Source organism: Carcharhinus amblyrhynchos, chromosome 27 (assembly GCF_965287045.1).
Source record: "Carcharhinus amblyrhynchos chromosome 27, sCarAmb.v2.hapA, whole genome shotgun sequence".
Lineage (NCBI taxonomy): Eukaryota > Metazoa > Chordata > Chondrichthyes > Carcharhiniformes > Carcharhinidae > Carcharhinus > Carcharhinus amblyrhynchos.
The window spans coordinates 37,477,435-37,500,809 of NC_137350.1; the positions used below are offsets into that span (position 1 = coordinate 37,477,435).

The 23,375-nt window shown below is 39.8% G+C and overlaps 1 protein-coding gene across 1 annotated transcript in view; it reads left to right on the forward strand.

Annotated features, from left to right (window-relative positions):
- The window catches only part of npepps (aminopeptidase puromycin sensitive), a 217,303-nt gene that overhangs the window by 183,493 nt on the left and 10,435 nt on the right, over positions 1 to 23,375 (forward strand). Inside the window, exons 19-22 of the mRNA XM_080213884.1 lie at positions 10,512 to 10,568; positions 13,735 to 13,842; positions 17,885 to 18,040; positions 22,114 to 22,161. Coding sequence (XP_080070010.1) covers positions 10,512 to 10,568; positions 13,735 to 13,842; positions 17,885 to 18,040; positions 22,114 to 22,161 — 369 coding nt within the window. The remainder of the gene's footprint in view (positions 1 to 10,511; positions 10,569 to 13,734; positions 13,843 to 17,884; positions 18,041 to 22,113; positions 22,162 to 23,375) is intronic.

The following is a 23,375-nucleotide window of genomic DNA, read 5'->3' on the forward strand; positions in this document are numbered from 1 at the left end:
TCAATATGCCAACATCTTCATGCACAGGTTCGAACAAGACGTCTTCACTGCACAGAATCTTCAACCGATGCTATACACTAGATACATCGATGACATTTTCTTCCTTTGGCCTCATGGTGAACAATCACTGAAACAACTATACGATGATATCAACAAATTCCACCCCACCATCGGACTCACCATGGACTATTTCCCAGAATCAGTTGCATTCTTGGACACACGCATCTCCATCAAGGACGGTCACCTCAGCACGTCACTGTACCGCAAGCTCACAATGCTCCACTTCTCCAGCTTCCACCCTAAACATGTTAAAGAAGCCATCCCCTATGGACAAGCCCTCCGTCTACACAGGATCTGCTCAGATGAGGAGGATCGTGACAGACACCTCCAGACGCTGAAAGATGCCCTCATAAGAACAGGATATGGCGCTCGACTCATAGATCGACAGTTCCGATGCGCCACAGCAAAAAACCGCACCGATCTCCTCAGAAGACAAACACGGGACACGGTGGACAGAGTACCCTTCATCGTCCAGTACTTCCCCGGAGCGGAGAAGCTACGACTTCTTCTCCGGAGTCTTCAACATATCATTGATGAAGACGAACATCTCGCCAGGGCCATCCCCACAGCCCCACTTCTTGCCTTCAGACAACCACGCAACCTCAAACAGACCATTGTTCGCAGCAAACTACCCAGCCTTCAGGAGAACAGTGACCACAATACCACACAACCTTGCCACAGCAACCTCTGCAAGACGTGCCGGATCATCGACACGGATACCATCATCACACGTGAGAATACCATCCACCAGGTACACGGTAAATACTCTTGCAACTCGGCCAACGTTGTCTACCTGATGCGTTGCAAGAAAGGATGTCCTGAAGCATGGTACATTGGGGAGACCATGCAGATGCTACGACAACGGATGAATGAACATCGCTCGACAATCACCAGGCAAGACTGTTCCCTTCCTGTTGGCGAACACTTCAGTGGTCACGGGCATTCAGCCTCTGACCTTCGGGTAAGCATTCTCCAAGGTGGCCTTCACGACACACGACAGCACAGAGTCGCTGAGCAGAGACTGATAGCCAAGTTCCGCACACATGAGGACGGTCTCAACAGGGATCTTGGGTTCATGTTGCACTATCTGTAACCCCTGTGACTTGCCTGGGTTTGCAAAACCTCACATACTGTACTGTCTGGAGACAATACACATCTCTTTAACCTGTGATCAGTGCTCCTTCCACTCACATTGTCGGCCACTTTGGGACTTGAACAGCAGGTTAGGTGTAAAGATTCGCATTCTAATCAGTAATCTATAAACTGTCTGTGCTTTGTCTATGCTCTGTCAGAGGCCAGAACTGTCCATTCACCTGAAGAAGAGGGAAACCTCGAAAGCTAGTGAGTTTACTATCAAATGAATCGGTTGGACTTAAACCTGGTGTTGTCAGACTTTTTACTGTGTTTACCCCAGTCCAACGCCAGCATATCCACATTGTGGCCTTCCAGTCCATGGCACTATCGTTGAGCATGGAGCCTTTAGTGATGGCCACCTGGACTGCCATTGGGAGGGTGCCTTGATTGTGCTGGCACCTTCACACACTGGCAGTGGCCCCAGTGGTAGGAGTTGTTGAGAGTGGGAGGTACTTATTTATACAGCCAGATGTGTCTGTTGAAAGGCAAGTTAGATGGTTAAATGAGTTGCTTGGTGTCCCAACACTTTGCAGTTAGATCTTGCAACCTTGCCATTTTCACATACATTCAAAAAATCTCATAAATGTGTTGCCATTTATATCGGTGTCTGTTTTCCCAGATGCTCAGGTTGATATTGGAAAATTTTAAGTTGCTTTTACTATGTCTCCCCAGCATTTTATCTGTCCATCTGTGTTGCATTATCCAAATTGCAAATCACTATAGGTTTTGGGAACTCTATAATCAGGCAGGTGAATAACCTATCCACACCAACATATGTGAACTTCGTAAACAATATTTTTTTTGAAAAAGGACTGAAGTTCAAATGCTTGTGTTCATGTTATTTTAATAGTGTTACACATTGCTTATGGGTTTGAGAGCAATAATTCAAAAATCAACAAAGTTATGTGATCAACAGTTCAGTTTGTATTTTTCATTTTTTTAATTTGAGGTGTCAGATATTCAAAATCCAGGAAGCCCAGACAATGTTTTCTCAGGGATATAAAAGTGACATTATTTTGTTTAAGTCAGGAGCATTTGGGAAATCCCAACAGAGGAAGCAATTTAAAACCTAAGAAGTAACCAATTACTCCTGCCAGTTTGGTATTCCTAAACAAGAACAGATGGACTGTTTTTCCAAAGAATTAGCTTAGTTTGTAGAATTGTGATATTTTTATTATTTTGACTACTTATAGTTAGACTACATTGCAACTGTTTTTTATGTATGTTCATTTTTATTAACAGATCAAATTACTTGATATTTTAATCTTAAAACAAGATCTCATGTGATGCTCTATTGCTTTCAAGGACTGGAGTGAGATCTTATGAAGGCCTAAGTCCAGTAGCTAAAAGCAATTTCCAGACAGGGTTTGCTCTGCGTTTCCCAGATGCATTACCGAAAGCTTACCTAGATCTCGCGGCAAGGGAAGACACTCTCAAAGGTACGAGAAGTTGGGTCTCACCCATGAGAGTGATCCAAGCTGCAGTAGAGAGTTTTTTAAAAAAAAATAAAGACCCAAAAATATATCTGCTTAATAAACAGCAGCTAACACCTAAAACAAGGTCTGCTCTGGTGTTATTCTGCACCTTCTGGAGAGCAGGAGGATCCCATGGAGGTGTGGGATTGAATCATTTGATAAAATAACCTAAAGAAGGGTTCTTGTTATCTTGGGGGCAAACTACAATATTTACCTAGATATCAAGGCATGGAATCATTCCGGAACACAGCAAGTTGGGAATTGCCCGTGAGAGAATCTGAAATAGAAAACAACATGAAATAAAATGGGTTTAAATCGCTACAACTTGAAAAGCTTTGTCTTCCATCACCTCCATTAGTCCTTCTGTTCAGCATCCATTTTTGTCTCTAAAGCAGTATGACATTACACTGTGTTAAGGTGCTATATAAATGCAATTTATTTTCTCCAAACACTTGTTCAAGTCATGGTCCAGTGTAAATTGTCAATCCTAATTAGGTTTTTAATTAATAAAGTAAAAGACCTATAATTTTGAAGGTTTGGGAATAGTCTCCCTCAGAGCAGAGGAAATTAGGGGGAAATTTTGTAAAGACGTTCAAAATGGTAAAGGATTTTGTTTGAGTGAATCAGCAGAAACTGTTTCCACCAGCAGGAATGTTGGTGACCAGAGGACACTGATTTCAGGTTAAAGACCAAAAGGACATCTCTAAGTTATAGAGAGGTTTTTTTTAACACCGGTGTGATGACTTGGGTTGCCCTGCCTGAAGGGCTGGTGGTAGCAGATTCAGCAATAACTTTCAACAGGGAACTGGATAAATGCATGAAGGGCAGAGCATTGAAGAGCTCAGAGGGAAGAGCAGGGGTTAGTGGGACTAATTGGTTAACTCTTTGAAAAGGTTAGGATGAACTAAAATGGTTCATTTGCTGCAAGACTCTACCAAACTCCTATTCAATGTGAATATATTCCTGTTGTTGGTGATAGTGAGAGTTGATAGAAGCTGTGATTTTTAATTTTTTTTCTAACATTTTATGAACCACTGCTTTATTCCCTTATGAGCCACCGTGATGAGCACCATTGAAATGTGCACTCAAGGCATTGGATGTATTTGTGACGTCTGCAGTGAAGGCTTGCAGACCATGAGGAACTTATGCATTTAGCATATGTAATGAAAGGAAAGCCCCATGAAGCAGATTACCTCGATAAGGAGAGCCAGAATAAGCACACTAAGCAAATAATCCAGAGTAGTACCTAGATCAAGCTTAGCCTGGTCTGCCTTCATTGCTGCAAAAAATGAATAAGGCCCACTCGTGCCCTGAGGGAATTAAAGCTTGCATCACTTTAAGGTCAACTCAATGTGAATCATAAAAGAAGTATTTTATCTTTCAGTTGGGTTGAAAGGAAACATTTTATTTTACGTTTTCTAACTTCCACGCAGCTATATAATGCATTATTGTGTTAGAATTTGGGAAAATTTTTGTCCTATTGATTACTGCCAATCTGAATTGTGCTTTTTTTCTCATGCAATGCTGAGTTGATTGGGGTGACCCACCCTAATTAAACTAGGTAGCATGCTATGCCATTTCGGTGGGTGGTAAGAGTCAACCACATTGCTCAAAGTCTGGAGTCACATATAGGCCAGACTGGGTAAGGATAATAGATTTCCTTTCCTAAAGGATATTGATGAACCAGATGAGTTTTTACGGTAACCGATAATCTCTTTGTGGTCACCAATATGGAGACTAGCTTTCAGTTTCAGATTGAATTTAAATTCCACTAACCATCATGGTGGGATTTGAATCCATATCCCCAGTTCATTAGCCTGTGGATTACTAGTCCGGTGACAGTACCACTATTGTAATGTCTCCTCTTTTCATGTTATTGATTGTTTCCTGTCGCTATGGTAATGATTTAAAGGAGGAATTTGTAAAACTCAGTATGAAGCACTTTTTATGTTGTACTTTTTTTTTACTGTGGTTCATTCCTATTTATTTAGTTCTTTTCACTGTATACTAATGTATGTGACAATAATTTTTTTAAAAATCTGTGCTTTAAAAGTGAAAAAGATTAATCCTTTGAGTTGTGCCACTCTCGCTGTTCCAATAAAACTGGTGCCTTGTTTAATGAGCCACTGTGGAAAATGATACCTACATATAATTAATGATCCACTTGGGTTAAGATAAATATAGATTAACTATTTTGCAGGGTAGATCTTGTCTTTTTCATCCCAACAATGTGCTTAAACCTGATTTTTAAACACTGTTTGGCACATCAGATAACGTGATCTCTGCAGTTTGAAATGCCTTTCTTCTTCCTTGCTGTCCCATGCCATATACCTGTGCAGTGCTGCCTTGCTTTATTGGGAATTGTTGGCTAACTTGGTAGTGAGTCCAGGTCCAAGACTTCTCTCTTTTTCTGTATATGACCCTTTCTCCACACATCCCACAGAGTGCATTACGTATTAGCATTGTTCAAACAACAGTACTACTTCACTAAACAAAGAAAATACTGCGGATGGTATCACTTAACACCAGACTGAAGTTGTGATTAGATTATGTGGATTTACAAGAATTGCAGAATATATTTGTTGTAGCACTGTCACTGCATACAGACAGCTACTGACAGCATTGTGGTCAGAATGGGATGGCTGAAGTTCCTCCAGTGTTAGGTAATGCCAGCCACTACCACAATGCAGTTTTGAGGGAGTGCTGTACTGTCCAAGGTGATTGAGATGTCTGCCCTCTCAGGTGGATGTAAAAGATCCCAAGTGCTAGTTTAAAGAAGAGCAGGGGTGTTCTCCTGGATGTACTGGCTGATGTTTGACACTTGACCAGGTGTGACTAAAATAGATAAGCTGCATGTTATCATGTTGTTGTTTGTGGGATTTTGCTGTGCACAAGTTGGCTGTCTCCTTTTCCAATATTACAGCAGTGACTACATTTCAGTACTTAATTGACTGTAATGAGTTTGGATGCCTTGAGGTTCTGAAAAGCTATTTAAATGCAATTTCTTTCATTTTGTTTTTGGCTCAGATAAGGAGCAGACTAGAAATGTCCATTTGTTGACTGCCTTTGCGTATCTTTCCAGTGGTATCTGCGAAGGTCGGTGCCCACAACCCTAATCACAAATGTAAATTGGAAGCAATAGTGCGGACATAAACTTGCAAAGGAATATCTGAAATGTGTTCTGCAGTCTGGAGAGAGAAACTGTCAAAACACAATATGACTGATCTCTAGAATTCACTCTGTAGGAATGTAACATGCTGTGTGCGAATGTGCTTGTTGCTTGCAACATTCTCTACGCAAGTGTAACTCTACAGATCTGTCACCAACGCAACAGCCTTTTAGAACGTAATTTCTAATCTCTGAGCTAGGCATCTATCTTGTCTGAAGTGAGATTCATTATTTTTCTCACCTTTAAGTCCCGTAATATCATGAATGGGGCTGAAAACTGGCTGCTGGAAGGTGACCAAAGTGCCAGTTGCAGCATTGCACTAACAGTGAGATAATGAGCTACACAGCCATTTTATAACATTCACAACATAATGCCAATTATTTTGCCTGAATGGGTACTTTTAAAAAATCTGCACAAATATTTCTATTTATAACATTCAGCTGATTTTTGGTGGTATCACTTATTAGTTGAGGTGAAAGAGAGTAAAATCAGTAACTGATCACTTTTTTTATGGATATTGGAGGACGGGTGAGTGTGTCCTGTAGTTGGGCAGCCTACAGATATTGAGGGTCAGGACATCTTGGGTAACTGTACAATGGCGAACAAAAACCTTAAGTGAGGGGGATTTAAAAAATGTACCAGTCTCACGATGTCAGATATATTTTTAAAAAATCTTTTCCTCACAATCTTTATTCCCCTTTTTCTATACAGTGGTGCATCAGGTGCTGTGCCAGGGGTATATTCCTTTCTGGGTCATTAATCAAACGGATTATAAGTAAACCATATAAAAACTAAATACTGCAGATTCTGGAAATTGTAATTAAAAACAGAAGATGCTGGAAAACTCAGCAGGTGTGGAAGCATCTGTGGAGAGAAACAAAGAGTTAATGTTTTGGATCTAAATGATCCTTCTACAGAATTCAAATTGACATGAACAAGGCAGCAGTTGGGTAAAGCAAGCTGTGGGATTAGAGCATGGATGTCAGTTGGACAGTGGAAAGCAAGTAGCAAGTTATAAGCCAGCAGTCGAACAGACTAAATTCACAGCAAGTGTGAATAAAGCTTAAATTCAAAGCTTCAGTGCAGCCTTTAGCTTGAATGGTTCCCTTCATGCATCAAGTCATTTATAATGAGGATTTTCTTTTAAACTGTACATAAGATGATGCTGGGCAAGACTAAAATGTTGGTGCAAACATCATATGATAGCCTGGCACTAAAGTCTGATCCTCTGGTGGAGAAGTTTCACTGTGTTATCTTTCCTACATAAAGAAAAATAATCTGAGGAAACCCACAGAACTAACCTGGGAAAGGAAACATCTGGACTGGGGCAGAATTAGTACAGCAAGAAGTCTCACAACACCAGGTTAAAGTCCAACAGGTTTATTTGGTAGTAAACGCCACTAGCTTTTGGGGTTTGCCCCTTCGTCAGGTGAGTGGCGTTTACTACCAAATAAACCTGTTGGATTTTAACCTGGCGTGTGAGACTTCTTACCATGTTTACCCCAGGCCAATGCCAGTACCTCCACAACAGAATTAGTAAACAAGAGTTTTGAAAGGATTGGATAGTGGCATTACCTGGGGTGTATTGGGGATTTTGTTTTCAGCATTGATTGATAAAGTTTCATTTTGAAATATTCTCTCTTTTTGTGGAGCAGGAGTGAAGTTAGCCAGAATGGTTGGAAATCATGTGATGCAGACCATTTTGTTTTTCAGTTGCAGTGGAGAAACAGTCCTTCTATATTGAATACTTGGCAGAGCAATACAACCTGAGAGTTAATAAAAGGGTTTAGATGTTATGAGCAATCAGTGTAAAACATTTGTTCAGTTACTTCCCTAAATGCGTTAGATCGGATCAATACAGTCAGTTCTATTCAGTGTCTTGGAATTGGGCAGCAGCTTTCAATATCACTGTGCACCCTCTCATTGCAGGGTCATCTTCACACTTGAAGAAGTACCTTGTGATGGTATCAGATTTGTTAATTGGCAAGTAATTTGCAGTTTATTATCCAGTTGGCCAATAATATCTGTGCTAGTGTGAGTGTACAGAGCCTATAGAGAAGTTTTTATTAAGTATTCATCACCTACCCGAAACCTCCCACCCCACCCCCCAGATGACAACTTGCATAAACACTGACAAATCAGAGCTGGATAGGTTTTTGCTTAAGTCTTTATAAAGAGAGGAAATTAGCGATTAATACTTTCTTAACTCTTTAATATAACTATTAGAGAGGGCAAGCAGCTGTGGAACTGGGGAAATCACCAACAGGTGTACTTAGCCATGGCTGACCCCAGACTTATTTGGACCAAATCCCCACAAGGATTGCATGAGAAGTGCCTTTAAAGCTACATACCAGTCAGTGACTAAATATCAAATCAAACTCCCCATTCAGAATCAACCATGCACAGTGCCTCAGCAGACTGGCCTGTTATCAATACATTACATTCTATTGATTCTAATTATGAGTGAAGGTTACAGCACCTTTGACTATCTAAGAAGTATTCCTCACACAGGATTATCAGCCATGCCTATAGAATGCTGTTAATTGTGGTCAGTGCTGTGGGTAGTATGGCACATTGTTGAACTTTATAATTGGTTTAATGCTAAGTAAAAACTACTTTTTCTGGTACTCTGGTGATTAAGTTTCCATTTGGATCAATATAGGTCATGATTATAAACTGATATTATTTCAAGGAAGTGATACTGAGAAGTTGTAAGTTGCATAGTTTTTTTTCTAATATTGAAATCGATCACAGTCTCATAGCCCCAACAAGGATGATGATTTAACTTAACTTCATCACTTCACATATTTGAATATAAATTGGAACAACAGCTTGCATTTATAATGTAGTAATATTTCCCAAGGCGCTTCACAGGAGCATTATCAAATAAGGTTTGACACCAAGCCACATAACGAAACATTAGACCAAATGTTTAGTAAGGAAGTAGGTTTTAAGTTTTTGTTTGTCTTTTTTTTAAGCCATGTCTTAAAGGAGGTGAGAAATTTAGAGAGGGAAATCCAGAGCTTGGGGCTTCGTCAGTTGAAGCCTCAGAGCAATTAAAACCAAGGGTGTTGAGAAGTCCAGAATTGGAGGAGTTCAGGGTTATCAGGAGAACCTAAATAGGAGCAGGAGTAGACCATGCGACTTACATTGCTGGTTGATACAATTATGGCTGATTTTCTAATTCAACTCAACTTCCCACCCTCTGCCCTTGATTCCCTGACAGACCAAAGCTTTTACAGTGGTTAGCACTACTGCCTCACAGTGCCAGGGACCGGGGTTCGATTGTCAGCTTGGGTCACTGTCTGTGTGGAGTTTGTGTGTTCTCCCTATGTCTGCATGGGTTTCCTCCCACAATCCAAAGATATGCAGATGCACCTAGCATTGGCCATGCTAAACGCTCCCTCAGTATGGCGACTAGGGAATTTTCATAGTAACTTCATTGCAGTGTGAGTGTAAGCCTACTTGTGACTAATAAATAAACTTTACCTTTACTTTATCTTTCAGTTTGAAACGTACTCAGTGTTGGGATAGAGAATTCCAACGATTCGTAGCCCTCTGAGTGAAGAAATTTCTCCCCATGTTAGTCATAAATGACCAGTCACTTGTAAGGCTGGAGGAGATCACAAAAATATGGAGAGGTAAAGACCAGGGAGGAATTTGAAAACTAGGAAAATTTTAAAATGTGTTGCCAGACCTCAAGTCAGTTCTGCCAATGAACACTGTGAAATAGAACGCTGGCAGCAGTGCTTTAGATGATCTGAAATTTAGAGAGTAGAACTTACAATGCCAGCTAAGAGTGTATTGGAATATCTAAACCTAGGGATAATAAAGTCACTGTGAGTGACACAGGAGCTCCGAGATTTGGACCAGAACCTGACTAGACTGGGTCATATTCTAGTTTTCTTTGACCTTGAGGGGCGGAACCAAATAGCAGGGAAGAGAAGAAAATCAATAAATAGAAATATTCTGATATCCGAAACATTTAATTAACATTTTTGAAATACATACAAACAGGAGATTGATTAATCAAAATATTCAGTGATTTTAACAAGAACAATTACAGAATCTGCCACTTTAATAGCAGCTGAAATTTTGAATTAGGCTGCTTGCAGTCTGACCTCAATTATCAATGCTCCCATTGTTCGTAAAACTTTTCATGGCAGCTGGAATGTCAAATTAAGATCTCGGACAGCTGGTAATCTGATAAAGTAGGAGCATTCTTGATTAGGTTTTTGTGTTTTACTTGAATCCATTTCAAAATGTTAACCAAAGACTTGAAAAACTTGCATTTATGTAGTTCCAAAGCACTTTTCAGCTCATTGGATAATGTTTAAAATATGCATATAACTTGGCCTTCTTAAATGTAATTTAACCAGACAAATGCAAAACTTACTAATACTTTGTAATAACAGCAACTTGCGTTTGTGTGCATAGCTATAAGTGGAATTTAAAGAACTGTCTGATTTGTAACAATTGCATTCTGCAGTGTGCTCTCTGGAACCCCTGCTATTCCAGGATCTGGCAGGGGCCCACTGTTATGGCTGATAATCAAGGCTCCACTCTAAATGGAAGTACTGTTATGACCTTGACCTTTTTAACTGAATTGCCAACAGTAAGGAGAATACAATATTTTCCACTTGGAAATAAATTGCCTTGTGTTTTCTCCTCAGGTATATTTAACAGTTCTGAAGCACGGGGACTCTGCAACACTAGACGCAATGTTGAAAGTAGGTGGCTGCTTCTTTGTATTGAGCTTGGATGGGATTTTCTCCTCTTCTTACCAGTTTACTGTCTTAGCATTTTAGTATATTCACATTTAAACCAGAAAAACACCAGTGGTGGAACATATTTTCAGATTTCCGCTGAGCCATCATAGGGCAGGATTATCCCAGAAGGGATCCCCACTTTGTTCTGAGCGTTGGCACATTGCCACTTAGGAGGTACTTAGCTTTGTTGAAATTCCAGTACCCCTGTCTCACCAGACTTTGCTGACTCAAAACAGGCGAGAATTAAATTGGTTTGTCGGATAGTTGTCCAGTGGAAGTTAACCTTTCTCGAAATATACTTACATGAGGAGACCCTGTTCCCTCGCCCAAATGCAATGCTGGGAACCAGGAAGTTATGGCCCAATGCTTTCAGTCAAATCAGCAGTAGAAGCATCCGGCGCTGACAGAATGGGAAGCCAAAAAGTGTGTTGACCAGTATTCATATCGTTGATTGCTATTCAGTGATCCTTATTTTTCATAGTTGCATCATTTATTGATAATGCAAAGTTTTTTTTAAACTGTAGTAGACACAATAATAATTCGTTCAAACCATCCCCAGCAGTGTTCACAAGTTCCTTAGGATAGTGATCCTTATAGGAAAGGTATGATATATGAGGATAGGATTTTCACAGTAGGGGATTAGGGACTAGGGGATTTTCACAGTAACTTCATTGCAGTGTTAATGTAAGCCCATTTGTGGCACTAATAAATAAACTTGAAACTTTTTTAAACTTTAAACTTTGATTGAGTTCTGCTGTTGCCTTTTGCAGTTAAAATGCCTGTTGCTTCTCTTCAGGGATCACAAAAGCTACTTGGACAAGGGTACCTAAGGATGTCAGGCATCCTGAATCATAGTCTGTGTTGGAGTTGATGCTTTCAACAAAGAAAACTGCCAATAAATTTTAGCTTGAAAAGATATTCAGTTCTCCGATGCATTTAATGTTTTGGCCGGTCCCATGGAAAATCACTTGAAGTATTTATGCCCCTTTTTAAAATATCAAACACAACTTTCAAAATGTCAGGTTTCTTGTTTTTGTCCAGCTCTCCGTTTTCATCCTAAAGTTTCTTAGTGCAGAATTTGATGACTTACAGTTGTGTTGCTGTCTTAACTGACACACACTAATGTATCCCTGGGGAGAGATTGTACCTGGAATCCTCAAGGTCTGTGTTGTTGTGCATTGTCACACAGACATTAGGAGTGTTGTGATGTAAAAGTCCATTGGTGCAGAAAGCCATTATAAAACGGTAGTGAATATTTCACATCTAAAACTGACATTTCACTCAGTTTTTGATACTGCTGATTGGAATATTGTTAATGTCACCCTGTATAATAAATCGAATCAGGACTTGATGAGTATCTCAGAGGTTTTTTCCAGTTGCCGTTTCAGTTCCCAGCCTGTAAGGTGTATGAGGAGAGACTTTGTCGAGATGCAGAGATTCTTAGTGGAATAGAAAAGCTTAATGCTGAGCATTATTGTAAATTAAAACAGGACAATAAATGGCAAGATTAGGACTATCAGGGAGCATATCTTCCTTGTGCATCTTTATAGTTATCAGATTTTATTTAAAGTCAACATGGTTTCACCATCAAATAAATAGTTAGAAACCTATTTTTATTTCTCAGCAACATTGGTTAAGGTCTGCACATCTGTTCCATTTAGATATTTTGTGGCTTTTTTTTTACAGCCTGTAAGTGTACGGGATATTGTATAGGACAACAGTGCCATCCATAGGGTTTGGTTGTCATTACATATTGGCCTGTGCAACCCCAGTGATAACGAATATTTCCAGAAACAAAATACAGTGAGACAAGGTAGGGGTGGAATTAGAGTTTGTAGAAAGAAAAGTCAGGATAACATTTTAGGTAAAATCTTTCTGTATGAAAAATCTGCCTGTTTTGTGGACTGTGTTGCTAAATCCCCTTTGATAGCCTGAAAATTTCATTAAGAAGGAGCTTGCATCTGCCATGTCCTCAGAACGAAGTCTCACAACACCAAGTTAAAGTCCAACAGGTTTATTTGGTAGCACAAGCCTGATGGCAGCAGGAAAGAAGCTGATCTTGAGTCAGTCAGTATGTGACCCCTGACTTTTGTATCTTTTTCCCAGTGGAAGAGAATATGTCCAAGTTGCTTCCGGGATTATGCTGGCTGATTTTCTGAGACAGCAGGAAGTGTAGATAGTGTCAATGGATGGGAGCTGGTTTGCATGATGGATTGGGCTACATTCACAACCTTTTGTAGTTTCCCTCAATTGAGCACTTGAGAGTGTCAGGCTGGATTATGTGCTCAGGTCTGGAATAAGACTTGAACCCACAGGCCTCTGAGACTAGTGATAATGCTGCCCACTGAGCCAAGGTTCACATTAAATCAATGAAAATGCATATTAGAAATGAGACCAACCAAAATTGTTGCCATTGAAATTGGGTGTCAGTTATGAACCAATTCCTTCATCTTTAATGGAGTGTGCAGAACAAACTTGTGTCAATTTATGGGAGAAATGAGAGCAAAGGGAAAAATCTGATAGGGGTGCTGAAAAGTGATGGAGTTTTAAAAAAAGGTCAATCTGGAAAAAGTATTTCCCCTATTTTGAAGAAAAAGGAAGAATTGAAGGGAAGTTTTTCTTTACACGAAACGTCATTGGGGCATAGATTGGACCATGAAAAGTAGTAATAAAGCAGAAATTGTAATAGCTTTCAAAAGGAGAGTGAATACATACTTGAACAAGGGAAAAAATGAATAGATTGGAGAGAAGGGACAGGGGATTGAGACTAATGGATAGTGTTTTGAGAATCAAGACATTTACAATGTGCCAAATGACCAGAACCTGTGCTTTAAAATTCAGTGTGTCTAATTTCTCATAGTCCGCAAGTGAAGTACAGAGGGCAGTTGGAATCTGTGGAACTCTATTCCAGTATAGTACAAACACTATCTTTGTGAGATGAGGAAGAAATTGGAAAGGTGAGGTGGTGAATCCAAAATCTGATGCTGGTCTTTGGCCACATGTTGAAGATGATTGTACAAATAAAATAAATCCTTCCGTTAGAGAGAAGTTGCTTATGAATATAGTATAATGCATGTTTTCAAATGTTATTTAAAGTATTGTAATTAGATGCCATTCCCTTTTACAGCTACATAACCAAGCAGATCTACAGGAAGAGAAGGTTCGAATTGAACGGTTACTGGGTGCTATCTCACACCCTGACCTCATTCAGAAAGTTTTGACCTTTGCTATGTCGGTATGTTATTTCTTACTATCTAACAAATGATTGTCCCAGGTTACTTCCACTTCAGTTTCCCTGTTGTGCATTAAATTGCAAATAACACAGAAGTGCACAACACAAAGGTCACAGGAAGATCTTCACTTTACCCTACTTGCATGAGTTCCATCAAATAAAACACTAATGCTTGCGAAGACCCTTCAGGACTTCACTATGTTTTTATGGCAACTTGACCCAGTATCTTCTCATCTGAAAATAAGTACCTTCTTTCACAGTTAGTAGTTTCTCCATTGTGCTGTGTGCCAGTCATGTTTTATGGTACCTCCAGTACTCAGATCTCCACTGTAATATAAGTAATAAATTCAGATTCATGTTTTATCTGTTGGCAGTTCAAGGATTTTTGGTTTTATGGTTTTATACCTTTAAAACTAAACATTCTCCTCGTAATGCCTGATTCCTTTGCTGCAGAACCACTGCTATCTGCAAAGTGAGTTTCACTTGAACTTGTCTGCAATCTGATGCAAGGAGGATTGACACATCCAAAAAGTTTAATTAGTGGACCATCTTTAATTCCTGTCATTCCTCTTCCCCTTTTTCTATCCATGGATCTCAAAGCTGTGCTCTTTGATACGGGACCTCACTGTACATATCACTATACATCAACACTTCTCCAGTCTTTACCTTATCCTTTATTGACATAACTTTTGCAGCATGTTCCAAAAGGACAAGTCCTTGGTACCACAGACAATGAAAAACCCACACCTGATTTGGAAACCACAGTTATTTGCCATTTGATCAGTTGTAGGATGTAAAGTTGAGTTTATAAATGCTTTTGCTGATGAATGTTCACTACTTACTATTGGCTACTTATAAATGAAGGGGCAGAAAATCAAACTACTGCACACTACGTTTCTGAGGAAAGGACCAACTAAACTTAATGGTGCTGTTTGTGGCTGATAGCTTATTCTTTTCCCCATCCTGGCCTTCATCTTATCGAAGCATGGGGAAGTTCTTAATATCTACGGGTATATGCCCCTGAGATTGAGAACTCAACATCAGGAATTGCTGTTATTTGCAAATACTTGATAATATATTGTTACATTACTGATGTAATTTAATATGAGCTGTAATGTGGCTTTTAATTTAAAGGGTGAATTACCTCATCAAAATTCTATCAGGAAATATTCTGTGGAATCTAAAATTGACACAGCTACGGTATCTGTGCCATATTTCTTTTGACAAGCATACAAGCTGTAGTGCCCATTTGAGGGTTTAATCCTGCCATTGTTGAGAGACATCTTAATGAACCCTTCAGAAAAGTGAGTTGGGTTTAAAACTCTGATTTTGGGATGCTTCTCAAGCTCCCAAATCCACCAACATTTTCCCTTGTAACAACTGTCAGACCCATGTCTGTGCCATTTCCCCTGATGCGCACTCTTCTAACTGGTTGGTCTGCTCAGGGGCCTAAACCACAGGTTTTCTGTCACTCTTTTTCCCTGCAGGATCTGCTCACCACCAGCTGGGAGGGCGCGACATTCTCAGCCACGGTATTCTCCATGAATGATCCACCGAGATGAGATGATCCACTAACAGGAGATGCGCTTATAGGGGGTGTGAGCAGACTACGCATTGAAAAGAGTAAATCAAAGAAAAATTAGTGTTGTTGGAAACTTGACTGATGCAATAACCTTCAAAATTTGTGTTTTACTTTTTTTAGTTACGTTAATATGAACATGTTGGAAAAACATTACATAGACTTTTCATTAAGCTGTACTTGAGTAGCATTTATAGTTTGTTTTCATTTGCAGCTGAATTGTGCAAAAAGAAAACTGTTGATTTTGCCCTTGTTTTAAGTTAAAGAAGTTCAGTTAAACGAGGCTTCGTGTCCCTGTAATGGTGATGGACCCTTCTGTCCAGTTGGCAGTGCACAAACAAGATCAGCTGATATACCTTGCTGCACAAGCTTGCGCATCTTTACTGCTGCCTCTTGCAAACGAAAGTTGATTTTGTTCTTGCGTTCTGCATGTACAGAAAATTAGTGGGTATATATCAACAATATATTAAAATTACATTTCTTTCTTGTATTATTCTACTCATCATTTCACCATTACGTTTTGTTGCCAGTTCTCCAATTGGTTATAAAACATCCTCTCTCATTGCAGTTTCATTGGGAATGTTGCTTGTACATTAAAAATCTCACATATAGTGCATAGTTTGTCTTTGTTGTAAGTACTTCCTCTAACAATTTCCCTATCACACCTTGCTATACAATTGTACTTACACAGCATATCTTCTCAATTTATATGAATCTTGCATCTGTCTACACTTCTGTCAACTTGTTCCATTATAAACTTTGAAGTCCACAGTTATAATACAAACCCCCTATCTCAGCCTGGTACACCATGAGTTGCTGTGGTGCCACCACTGACAGGAGGATGTCATTACACTATGACATGTTTACATAAGACAATTTATGTTCACTATACACAGGAGATTAGTAGGCAAAAATAGAAGTAAGGGCTTAATATATGATTTCACAAAGGGAATTAAATTGTATCAGTGCACCATGATTCAATTGTCCATCGCCATTTGAGCCCTGCTTGACCCAAGATGTTACTCTGGAAATGAAAGCCTGGAGATTGGCAGTACTTGAATTGACAGCTGTTGAACTGAGAGCTTGGATAAGACTGAAAGCTGTAAGAATCCTTACTTCGAAATATGTAGACATTTCACACAGGAACAGGCCATTTGGCCCAAATGGTTTATGCCCTTGTTTACCTTCATGCAATCCTTCCTCCACCTATCTAATTCTATAAACATAACCTTTTATTCCTTTGTACCTCATGTTTATCTAGCTTTCTCTTTAATGCACCTAAGCTACTTGCTTCAGCTGTTTCCTCTTTGCATCCACAGGATTTTAAAAGCTAAGTAAGGTGTTACCTAACCACTTCTGTTCTTTTGTTTTAACCTGGGTGCTAGCCTGCATGTGGGCAAAGCTACTGGTTTCCTAATTTTGTTTGGAAAAATACTCAAAAGTTCAAAAAATTTAAAACAATCCCAAACAATGAAACTGGAATTTGTACTGTTCAGATTATAAAAACACTGAACCCAAATTATAGTTTCGAGGAAGACCTTGCATATTATCTGCATTCTGTTTTCACGTTAACATGCAATTGCTAATATAAACCTAAGGAATCGGTAAAAATCTTGGAACATAATATAAAAGATTAAACGTCTCTTCAAACCAGTGGCTCTGTCTCTGTATTAATTTGCTTTTAAACAAAATGCCAGTTGAAAACAAATGAGACGGAAGATGGGAAACAATCAGAATGAAAGCAACTGTGTTTCTTTCCATTTTTCCTCTTTCTCTCTCTCTCACCCCTTCCCTATAGGAAACAAAATTTTATTGTCGTGCAATACCGCCTAACTTTAATCTTAGCCACCAAACAGATGGACAACCTTCGGCACGTGTTTTCTGTAAATTTCTGATGCTGAATATTATGAAGCAAAATTGAAAGGCAGAGCTTGGTAATTGAATGCATTGTCATACAATATCCAGGAGGTACACTTAATGAACCCTGTTTTAGATGCTGAGTTGCTTAATTTTGGGGAAGGCCAGAGATCAGAGTCCCCAGAGATGAGGAAAAGGAGTGGGAGGGAAAACCACTCACATTACCTGCTTTCTTCCCTTTCTAGTGACTCTGGTTGCTGCTGTAGTGAGTTTTTCCACAGTCTGTGTGGACATCAGCTGAATACCATCAGCAGTGATGTCCCGATGGAACAGAAATGTCTGGGCAGGAACCATTGGCCCACTTGGATGAGGTGGCACCAGGCGGTCATTGGCTATGAGGACTATACCTCAGCATGAGTCACTACCTTTAGTGAAGAAATGGAGAAGATAAAGATGTTCTGGCCTGTTAGCTATAAATACATTGTTTGGTTTTATTTCTGTACACAGTGCTTTAACCTCCGTGGAGCTGATGCACAGCAAAGGGGGAGAATGCTTTTCTTACAAAGGGTTATTTTGATCTTAACCATGGTGCTCTTGTTGTTGTTGTAGGAGGAAGTTCGTCCACAGGATACTGTGTTTGTGCTCGGTGGTGTGTCAGGTGGGAGTTTAATGGGTAGGAAAACTGCCTGGAAATTTGTAAAAGATAATTGGGAAGAACTGTACAATCGCTATCAAGGAGGCTTTTTAATATCACGATTAATCAAGGTAAACACAGAAAAAGTATTTTCTTTTACTGTTTAATTTCAAGGACTCAACATTGCTTCCTTCAGCAGGAATATCTAGCTATTGAAATTACCCCACAATGGTGAGTCTCACACTTAAAGCAGTTGAAATAAAGGACTGACCTTGCAGAGGAGAGTGGTAGAATTATGTCCTACCATACCACAGTGTGGCACATTGAAGCAGTCATGGTGTTTGGTTCAGATCTATTACTTTTTAAAATATACATGCTGCATTATTCCTGCTGGACGTGTCCAACAACAAGAGCTGGACAACACAGTTGAGTTATAGATTCCCGAATTGAGTTTGCTGCAGATTACTTTAATCTCTGCACAGCTCAATGATTTGTGGTATCATTGAGCTGTCTGCCAAGATGTCAGATTTTGTATTTCTTGAACGGAGCTGGTACATCTGTGATCTCGACAACTGAAACTAAGCTGCTGCAACAGAAGCTTCAACTCCAAGGAATTTAAGATGGCTTTTAAAAAATATTTCTTGGGTGGTTGAGGAATATGATTTGTTACCTGCAATCAGAATTGCTGGATATTGCAATACCATCATTAACAGTCTCCAACTTTTAAAAAAAAAACTCCCCCCAATAGATATCTGAATAGAATTGCAGCAGTGTGTCTTCTCTCATTGGCAACATAATAGGTTTAATTTTTCCCACCATTAACCTTGGCATCAGGAAAGTAGTTTCATTAGGAACCTATTTTACCTTGAGAGTTTTGACAGCAAACCAAGGCTATCCAACCATGAGACGATACAAGTTTATTCATTAGTCACTATAGGCTTACATTAGCACTGCAGTGAAGACTGTGAAAATCCCCTTGTCGCCACACTCTGACATCTGTTTGGGTGTACTGAGGGAGAATTTAGCATGGCCAGTGCACCTAACCAGCGCATCTTTCGGATTGTGGGAGGAAACTGGAGCACCCAGAGGAAACCCACACAGACACAGGGAGAATGTGCAGACTCTGCACAGACAGTAACCCAAGCTGAGAATCAAACCCAGGTCCCTGGCACTGTGAGGCAGTAATACTAACCACTGTGCCATCATGCCACCCAGTCAGGTATTTGCTTCCACCTGAGAACCCATAAATTTAAGTTGGAGCCCTTCTTATAGCCCTATCCCGCTCTCCTAATTCAGCACTGATGTACTTGGTTTATATATCCATAACATAACAAATATTCCAAAATGCTCATCAAAGTAGAAAATTAAGCAAATACTAAGATGCTTAGTATAGTTTAAGGAAGAGGGATGATGCTGTTTGAAGGATTGACCAGAGCTAGATCGTGAGGAAGTGTTATGGTTCAGGTCAGAAACTCCAAAGTGTTTTTTGAAGCCTGCTTGGATCAAAAGTTTTGCATCTTGAATTTGGCCAAATAAGCTGTGTATGTTCCACTTTGAGTATGATTCAAATGACCACTAGGGAGCTTTTATCAAACAAATTTTATTTAAGAATATAGTTAATATGTAAGAAAATTAACAAGAACTTTTGTCAATTACAAACAAGAAACAAAACAACCAGTATAATATATAACCCTTAACAAATATATCTGATGTGTTCCAATCAAATCAATCCTGTAGAAAAAAGACCCTATTCACAGGTTTAACACAGCAAAGACTAATACTCACATGACACTGAAGTTGAGACCTTTGGATGAAGTCTGCAATTTTCTGAATAGACTCAGAATTTTGAAGTCAGAACAGCTTCCCAAAACACCAGGAACTCTAGGCAAACCACCAAGAGCCGATTCCTTCCTTCAGAAAAGTAAGACCTTGCTTTCAGCTAACCAGAATTTCCAAAACCAGAGACAGAGACTTTTCAGCTTGATGCCCCTTCTAAAGACTAAAACTCAAACTAAACAGGAGCTCAAATGAAAATGAAAGAACTCTTGTCACCTAACCTGCCAACCAGGTTTTCTCCTAACAATGCAGAGCCATAAGCTGTAAAAATAAACCCCCCTGTTTAAGCAGCAATAAAAAGACTCTGAGACAGCTCAGCAACAATGAGAAAAACAAACTGAAAAAGTTTGCTTACAACAGCAGAGTACATGATTTCAAAAAAAAATTCTTAAAGGTACACTAACATCACAGGAAGCTCCTGAAGGTGATGGACATGAGAAAATTGTTGTGGGCTGGGGGGGTGGAAGTAATGTGACATTTTTGGCAGTATTGGACTAGAATTGCTGAGGATTCTGCCAGTCTAGATGAAGCATGAGAATGGAGATCTGTGTTGGCCAGAGCACAGAGGAGGCTACAGTGGTCTGGAGAAGGCTACAAAGGTGGCAAGGGACAAGGCTGTTGGAGAGACCTGTAGGTTATGACAGATATGCTGAACTTGATGTCTTGGGAAACCTGTGAAAGTTGGTGAGGACAGGGGTCATAGTCAAGCGGGGACATCATCACAAAGACTGCAACAGTTCGGGAAGATAGCCTACTTTTACCTTGAGACAAATGGGAATGAAAAGGAAGGCTGATTTGCTTGTACCAGGCACATCATATGACAAAATATTCTTCAAAAACACCCAGATGTGCAGGATATTTGAAATTTATATTTATTGCAGTTGGTGTCGGATGAACAGTCGAGCAGTATAATGCAGTGTAGAATCAGGAATCATGATGGAAAGATGCAGCTGGATATAATGGAAGCTAGCTTCATCCATGAAGAGAACATATTGCCATATATTTCCATATAAAAGAACCCGGGATGCTAGGAGCATTCCAACAGCTTTTTTTTTGCAAAGTTAAAGGAGGGGCAACCCAAGGCATTACACAGAAGTTAATCAAAATAAATAGACACTGCACCAAAAAAGAGAGATTGGGAAGCTTTGTCAAAGAGTTTAGTTTTAAGAAAATTCTGGAAATGTCAGGAGGAGGAAGAGGAATTTAGAAAGGAAATGCAGAGAATGGCCCCAGACAGTCAAAGGCATAGCTGTTAATGTTGGGGCATCAGTAAGGGGTGTGGGCATATGCAAGAGTTGTAGGAACACAGAGTTATTGCATGAAGATTACAGGAAAGTGAGAGTACTTAATGTGCGGCAGTCAGATCTGGATTGTATACCAGATTTGAGTGACTGAAGATAACAACCATATCATCTTTCTGGCTGGGAGACGGCAACATCTTTTGCGGGGGACAACAGTATTAAAGGTGACAATGAGGGTATGGTTGAGAAAGGAGCTATCTTGCACTGCATGGTGATGGTTGGAAACAGCCTCACAGGGATATTACAAACTGGAAAGCATAGCTTGCATTACTAGAGAGTCTTTCACTCTAACCTCAGGAAGCTTCAATGTGCCAAAGCACTTTATAGCCAGTTAGTACTTTTGAAATGTAGTTAACTGTTGTTACGGAAGAAACGACAAACAAGGTCCCAATGTGATGATCTGTTTTAAATAATGTTAGTTGAGGGATAAATGTTGGCCTGTGATCAAATTGTTGCATGGGATCTTTCATATCTACCTGGGAGGGCTTACAGGGCCCTAGATTGACACATTATCCAACAAACAATCCCCTCTGACAGTGTAGCACTCTATGAGAAGTCTCACAACACCAGATTAAAGTCCAACAGGTTTATTTGGTAGCAAATGCCACTAGCTTTCGGGCCTCTGACCCTTCGTCAGGTGAGTGGAGAGTTCAGATCACAAATAAGGGATGTAAAGACACATACTCAGTTTACAGAATACTGATTAGAATGTGACTTTTTATAGCTAATCAAGTCTTAACGCTGCAGACTTTAAGGTGTAGCACTCCTCAGTGATGGAGTATCAGCCTAGATTCTTTATAGGAGTGGGGATTGAACCCACAGCTTTCTGATCCAGAGTTGATTTGCTACCAACTGAACCACGGCTGACACTACGCTATCTCTGGAAGGTTATCCTAAGGATTCCCTCATTAAGTTATTTTATTGGTTTTAGGGTTGTACCATTTTAATAAAGGCTTATTATTGTTTTATTACCAGAATATGAGGCTCCAGGATCAGTTTCTGAATTGTTTTTTATACAGATGAGTTATTAGTCATTCACTAACTGCTATTTTACCTTCCACATTTAGCTAACAGTCGAAGGTTTTGCTGGTGACAAGATGGCTGCTGACATCAAGGTAAAAAGGAACTCTATTATTTGCATGCACATAATGGCACATTTCAAACTGTAGGGCCTAGCTGTAAATGTTACGAAATTTCTATCCCAAACTGTGGTGTTAATGATGCTGTTTACATATCAAATTCATTGATCTCAAATGTAGAATGTTTTAAGGGGTAGGGTGGTGTAAAATGGGAGAGTTAGCTCCATACAACTACAGGGGTCATTTGTTAACTTTATTCATGTTATTATCTGTTTGACACATTGGGTGGCACAGTGGTTAGCACTGTTGCCTCTCAGCACCAGGAACCCAGGTTCAATTCAGGTCACGGGTAACAGTGAGGAGTTCGCACGTTCTCCCCATGTCAATGTGGGCTTTCTTCAGGTGCTCTGGTTTCCTCTCATACTCTAAAGACGTGCAGGTTAGGTTGATTGACCATGATAAATTGTCTCCTAGTGTCAGAGGGATTCGCAGGATAAATACACGGGGTTTCGGGAATAGGGCCTGCGTGGAATTGTTTTTGATGCAGGCTTCATCGTCTAGGGTTTTTGTGATTCTACATCCTGCACCCGCAAGAACTAGACTGATGACTACAGCATGTCATCACTTCCTGGTATCTCCCCTTCATTTCACAGCAAAATCAGACCCTTTACTGTGCAGCTTATTAAGCTAGTTAAGAACCTGATTCGATTTATTATCACGTATTAGTACACCGAGATAATAAACGTATTGTTTCTTGCATGCTATACAGACAAAACATACTGTACATAGAGAAGGAAAGGAGAGTGCAGAATGTACTGTTACAGTCATATCTAGGGTGTAGAGAAAGATCAACTTCATGCGAGGTAGGTCCATTCAGCAGGGAAGAAGTTATTCTTGAGTCAGTTGTTACATCTATATCTTTTTCCTGACAGAAGAAAGTGGAGGAGAGTATGTCCAGGGTGTGAGCGGTCCTTAATTATGCTGGCTGCTTTCCGAGGCAGCAGAAGTGTAGACAGTATCAGTGGGTAGGAGGCTGCCTTGAGTGATGGACTGGGCTTTGGTTACAACTCTTTGTAGTTTCTAGCAGTCTTGGACAGAGCAGGAGCCATACCAAGCTGTGATACAACCAGAAAGAATGCTTTCTATGGTGCAAGTGTAAAAGTTGGTGAGAGTTGTAGCGGGCATGCCAAATTTCCTTAGTCTTCTGAAAATGTAGGGATGTTGGTGGTCTTTCTTAACTACAGCAATGC